The following is a 6,909-nucleotide window of genomic DNA, read 5'->3' as shown; positions in this document are numbered from 1 at the left end:
TAAGGGTGGAAACAGGACTCTTACAGTTAACTCCCCTGACTCAGGAAGATGTATGCCATCACTTGCATCACACTCAGCCAAAGTACCTGAGGCTTAAATGAAACAGTATTTCAGTTCAGTAGGAATGATCAATTCCATTCAGATTTTCTAAAATATCAAACAAATCATGAAGCAGTGTTTGCATTGGTATAACCCTTCCTTAAAGATGGTCCAATGTCTCATGCCAGCAGTGTTCAACGTTAAAAGTTGCAGTTGATGTATGGCAATATTGAGTGATACTTCGGAAGACTGACATACCACTACAAAGATCATGATAGATGGTATGCAACAATACTGAGATGATGTACAATAATACTGAGATGGTACATAAATGATCAGATGGTACGTCAATTACTGAGATGGTACGTCAATTACTGAGACGTTATGTAAATTACTGAGACATTATGTAAATTACTGAGATGGTATGTAAATTTCAGATATAGTATGTAAATCACTGACATGGTACACAAAACTACTAAGATGGCACGTAAATTATTGATATGGTACATAAGTTACTGAGATGGTACATAATGAGTGAGTGAGATGGGTTTCAACCCCACATTTGCCAGTATTCCAGTCATATCTCGACGTGTCAGCTTAATGTGGGAGGAAAGCCCAAAGTGATGCATGTCTCAGACGTTTACCACTTAGGTGAAACCCACGAGCACAGGTATGGTGCTGACAGACCTAGAAACATAATCGGGACGAACCGGGTTTAGAACCCACAATCATAAGTTTCTGGCGTGCCCAAGGGACGCAACTCTGCACAATGAATGGCGGCGCCTTAGACGACTGGGCCACATGTGCCCCTAGTACAAGGTAACCATTATAGAACATTTGCTCTCAGCTACGGCACATTGGTAATGTAAGGACGTTTTAGCACAAGAATTGTCCTTTCTGTACTCTTATGACATCAAAATTAAGAAATATCAGAAAACATGAATGTTAATGAGGTATGATTAATTGATTTTCATCAAATCTAAAATCCGTTTTCTTATTTCTCATTTCCAAAATAGTTCAGATTAAGAAGTTCAACCAATCGATGTATTTTCAAAGCAAGAAAGTTGACCCAAAGAATTAAAAATGCAAAAGACCACTATTATCAGTGATACATGTGCAAGGAACTAATTTAGATATACAACTTATGAGTAACTATGACTGGTCGAGATCAAACAAAGCAAGTAAACTTTATAAGAACAGAAATACTGTAAGATAAGAATAACTTGAACTTCAGACCTAAATAAATATTTCTTCACAAAATATGTCTTCAATGAATCAATACGATACAATTTTCTCATGTTCATTTTCTGAAAATTTTCTGTAAATTCATTCACAGAATTTATAATATTGTTAACAAGATCAAAAACACCTTTCAACATGATGAAGAGAATCACTTTTAGTATCCTGATGTGATTTGGCAGTAATGTTAGCATGTACGTGAACACTGTTGATTTGATGTACATTCAGAACACCTGGATCCTGTGATTTTCTCGGTCACTGACGATAACATTTCCATTGCATTGTATAGCAATCCCCTCCAGCCCTTTGAACTGACCATTCTCATTTCCCCAGCTTCCAAACATGGTGTAGAACCTTCCATCCGCTCGAAATACTTGAATTCGATTATTTCCACTGTCAGCCACCACGACAAATCCTTGACTGTCGATAGCAATGCCACGGGGGAACTTCAGCTGTCCTCTTTGTGTTCCATTCGACCCAAAAGTGAAGAGGAAATCGCCGTATATGTTAAAAACCTGGATTCTGTGATTGCTGCTGTCGCTGACGTAGACCTTGTTGTCGCTGCTTACTGCCACATAGTGTGGGTTCTCCATCTGTCCAGGAGCCTGTCCGAACCGGCCAAACTTTCTCACAAAGGTACCGTTGGACTGAAAGACTTGTATGCGATGGTTCTCCTTGTCGCAGACATAGATGAATCCCATATTGTCGCAAGCAATCCCCCATGGGTAGTTCAGCTGACCATCTCCTGTACCCTCTACACCAAAAACACTTTGACACTGACCACGTCGGTCGAAGATCTGAATACGATGATTGTATCGGTCGGATACGATTACTTGGTTGAGACCGTTCACAGCTATTCCAGCAAGACAGTCAAACTCACCCTCGTTCTGCCCATATGTCCCGAAAGTCTTAAGAAACCGTCCATCTGCCGCAAAGACTTGGACTCTGTGATTTGAGCTGTCTGCGACATAGATGTTGTCATCTAAACGAGAAACAGCCACGCCACGCGGCCAGGTGAACTTTCCTGTTTCATTTCCACGTTCACCGAACCTAAGAATAGCATGGCCCTTCTGGTTGTACTTGTTCCTGGGGGAAGACACATACATGCTGGGACTGGCGTTGGCACGACTGAAAGAATAGTTCCCACTAGATTCACCGTTTGACTGATCATCGGACTGATTCACGGCAACATCAAACCGAACAGCTGGTCGAACAGAACCTCGATTCCAGGCCCCATCGGGTGCTTGGTTCGTAGCATTGCGAGCTGGGGAGTCACGGACAAAAGTTTGTTCTCGGGCAAATCTGGGAGGCGAATCAGATGATACTGAATTCCCATCCAGAGATTCTTCATCAGGTGGAGGCAGGGCACCAATGCTTCTGTGCCTCGCTCTGTTCCTTTCCATGAGGGAGAGGCCATCGCCTCCGGAGAGGAGACCAGCGATACGTGTATCGGAGTGGTGTTCCCTCCGAGGTCTCCGTCGAACTTCAATAAGCGGGGATGAGGGGAGGGACAGATTTCCCAGAATCCTCCTGTCTCCATCCTCATCTACATTGTGGTCCTCAAATGAAACTCTGGACAGTCTGGAATCCCTGGCAACAGCTCCCCGCCTTTCAAGATTAGGGGACACAGAAGGAGATCTTGTTTCAGCAACCCTTAAGGAATAGTCCATGGACCCTGGAATCTGCCACGTTGCTCTGCCTTCTCTTCTATCGAGACCTTCTGTATTCTCCGAAACTTCCCTTGCTCCAGCAGATGGAACTGTGTGGTCTTGCGATCTCTGAGAAGGTAGCGGAACACTTCTTGATAATCCACTCGTAACAATGACTTCGCCAAAATTGTCAATTGTGTTGGTCAGATACTGTCCTTCCATTTCAATCTGGAGATGACGCAGAACTGGAGCTCTGGCCCTCCCTGAGTCGACAGCTCGAAGTGACTCAAGATGTTCCAGACACTGTTGTTTCACTTCCATAATGTGAGCTTCAGGGGTGCTGGTTCTGTTCATGCTTGCTTCTGAGGAGTCACAAAAACTCGCAATACTTGCAATTTCAACCTCAACATTTTCCTGATGTGTTCGAAGAGATCGTAGTTCCCCTAGAATAAAGCTATCGATTTCCCCTAACAATTCCCTATGTCTATTTCTCAACTCTCGTATATGCTTTTCAATAGCTTCTGTCAGTTCTTCCTTAGCAGTCTCACATCTTTGCTGAAGCTGGGACCCCTGACTGCTGATCCCAGACAAAGACTCTGACATGTTCGGCAGGCTGCGTCGGATCTGACTAATGAGACGAGTCACATCATTCTTATACCGATCAAAATGCCCTCTCTTGCAGCTGTCACAAAGCAAGTCATTGCAATGAGCACACCGAGATATATTCCGTTCACGCAAACATTCCGAACATGTTGTGGCTCCACCTACATTCGTGGATGTAGAAGTGGAAGTGGCTCCACTGGACGAGGCTCCAGTCCCGCCCACAGCTCCAGCACCCTGGGGCACAATAGCTGCCGTGACATTGGACCCGATGGCCTGGATCTCCTCGAACTGGATCCCTGTGGACCTCCTCTGTCCGGACAGCTCCAAGAAGCTGATGATGGTGAGGTTGTTGGGGAAGTTGGCTGTCCCTCCCCGGGGCACGAGGTGGTCAGCTCGACATTCGGGACATCGGATTGTCCTGAGACGGTGGTCAACCAGACCTTCAAGGCATGGCTGGTGGCAGAATGTGTGTTGGCAAGGCAACAGTTTGGGCGTCTTGTACCTGTCAAGGCATACTGAACACTGAAGAAGCTGCTCGATCTGGTCTGAGGAGTAGGTCAGTTCACCGTCATTCATGCTCAACACAGAGGCAGAGATGACCTGAAACAACAAATCAAATAGTACATTATGAAGAGTGAGTGAGTGAGTGAGTTTTACACTGCTTTTAGCAATATATCGGCTAGGGGTGAAATGATGCCCTGGTGCACATTTTTTCTGTATTGATATGAGACAAAAATAAATTACATACTGTCACCCCTGACCCCACGTATCTGACAGTCAAATTTTGCAAAATATATTGTAATTAGCATTTCAAGTCAATAACTTAAAATAGCTGCTATGAACATGTGTCTACATCTAGCTTATCCTTTGGATCCTGCTCATTTACAGTCATGAAGTTTCCACATGATTGAGTTAGATAGTGAGTTGGGTTTAACGTCGCTTTTAACAGTATTCCAATTATATCACGGCATGTCAGCTTAATGTGGGAGGAAAGCCTAAAGTGATGCAAGTCTCAGACATTTACCACTACAGTGAAACCCACGAGCATGGGTATGATACTGACAAACCTAAAAACATAATTGGGGGAACCGGGATTTGGTGGTAAACGTCTGAGACCTGCATCACTTGGGGCTTTCCTCCCACATTAAGCTGACATGCCGTGATATAACTGGAATACTGTTAAAAGCGGCATTAAACCCAACTCACTCACTCACAGAGGCTCATTGTTATTGGGTGACACATTTCAGTGGTAAGGATGTGCTTAACCAGCAATTTTGTCTCAAGGTATACCAGGTGAGGTGAAATGGGCTTTACCGTCATGTCCACTGATATCGCGACGTGCATGCAGTGAGTGTGTGTGGCTGCTTGTACTAGTCCGGAGTGATGCTGATTTATAGTGCTAGCCCTCTGCAACACCATGCCGCAGCTAAACATGAATACCCCACTCAGACACAGTATATACCACTGGACTTTCAGTAACCCACGCTTGTCACAAGGGGTGACTATGGTTGTCGTAAGAGGCGACTAATGGGATCAGGTGGTCAGGCTTGCAGACTTGGCTGATACATGTCATCGTATCCCAATTGCAGGGATCAGTGCTCATGATATCAATCACAGGATTGTCTGGTCTAGACTCGAATATTTACAGACCTCTGTCATACAGCTGGAATTTTACTGAGTGCAGCAATAAACAAACAAACTAATAGATCGTAACAATTGAATTAATGTAAATATAATACATATTGACATCAAATTGTCATTGGTGTAACACTTACTTAAGATATGTTTTATGGTTTTTTAATGTTATTTTGAAAAAATAAATAATTAAAATATATTTCTGTGATAAAACACATTTAAAATGCTGACCAATACACCACTGACCAATACACCACTGACTAATACACCACTGACCGATACACCGCTGACCAATACACCACTGACCGATACACAACTGACCGATACACCACTGACCAATACACCACTGACCGATACACCACTGTGCTCAAGAACTGATCTGCTGCCTGCTTTTCATGTCGTCTCGTACTTTGCCTCATGCATAGGAGGGGACCAGAAGGGACCAATCAGTTTCTTCTCAATTTTCAAAGGGTGACTACTTATAATTTTTTAGCTATTTTTGGAATGTTACACCACTGACTGCTTCTGTTGGACAAGCATTTAATTTTGTATATGTATGCCTTGAGTGATACACAAGGTATAATGAGTGAGGGAGGGAGTTGGGTTTCAATGTGGCTTTTAACAGTATTCCAGTTATATCACTGAGTGTCAGCTTAATGTGGGAGGAAAGCCCGAAGTGATGCAAGTCTCAGATGTTTACCACTTCTGTGAAACCCACGAGCATGGGAATGGTGCTGACAAACCTAGATACATAATCGGGGTGTACCGGGATTCGAACCCACAATCATTGGTTTCTGGCGTGCCTTAGACAACTGGGCCACCCGTGCCCCCCAATGTATAATGAAAACATCACAATTAATAATTGGACAAAACATGTAATGTAACAGGCAAAAATGCAAGCTCAAAGTGATGTCACTGTCCCCTGACGAGGCAATTTACTGTATTTAGATTTATTTGAAAAAAAATTAATATAAAAATGTACATAAAACGTAATTCAATCTTGTTTACTTATATGAATATATATGAATGTATTTCGTAATCAAATATTTTTGAATTCCCCACCAAATGGTCATGTTGTGAGAATTACTTAACTGACCATAAAAAGGACTAATTTTGAGAATGACCCAACGACACTAGACAGAATCACCATAGCAATAACAACAACACCTCACAACCTTGTCTATATGCACAGAAAAAACTGTTTACTAACAGAGAATATTCTGTGTACGCCAACCAGCTAAATCTGTAACTGCGTAGCACTTCCCAGCCTGCAAACACTAACACACACAGTGGAATAGCAGGACAGAGGTATTCACTAGCATAATCATTCATAGTGAATGTGTAACCTCACACCAGGCAGCCCTCTGCCAGTGCTGGGGATGTGTGTCAGCCTGCCCTCCATGGCAGCACATGTTATAGTCACACACAAACAAGATGATGCTACAGTACAGAGTAGTGAACAGGGAAGAGAAGAAATGGGGTTTAACGAGGCGTTCAAGATTATTGCACTTGGTCAGGTTCACATTGCCCCACTGCTGGTCAGGTTCACAGTGCCCCACTGCTGGTCAGGTTCACAGTGCCCCACTGCTGGTCAGGTTCACAGTGCCCCACTGCTGGTCACGTTCACAGCGCCCCACTGCTGGTCAGGTTCACAGTGCCCCACTGCTGGTCAGGTTCACAGTGCCCCACTGCTGGTCAGGTTCACAGCACCCCACTGCTGGTCAGGTTCAAAGTGCCCCACTGC

General features: G+C 43.8%; 1 protein-coding gene across 1 annotated transcript; it reads right to left on the bottom strand.

Annotated features, from left to right (window-relative positions):
• Positions 1-1,086: 1,086 nt before the first annotated feature.
• LOC139470065 (RING finger protein nhl-1-like) lies at positions 1,087-4,125 on the bottom strand. Its single transcript, XM_071252354.1, has one exon. The coding sequence runs from the start codon at positions 4,104-4,106 to the stop codon at positions 1,503-1,505; it is 2,604 nt and encodes an 867-aa protein (XP_071108455.1). The 5' UTR covers positions 4,107-4,125; the 3' UTR covers positions 1,087-1,502.
• Between the last annotated feature and the right edge of the window lie 2,784 nt (positions 4,126-6,909).

The sequence above is a fragment of the Haliotis cracherodii genome, unplaced genomic scaffold (assembly GCF_022045235.1).
Source record: "Haliotis cracherodii isolate W230 unplaced genomic scaffold, xgHalCrac1.p SCAF_20, whole genome shotgun sequence".
Taxonomy (NCBI): domain Eukaryota; kingdom Metazoa; phylum Mollusca; class Gastropoda; order Lepetellida; family Haliotidae; genus Haliotis; species Haliotis cracherodii.
This window is presented reverse-complemented; position numbering and strand designations above follow the sequence as displayed.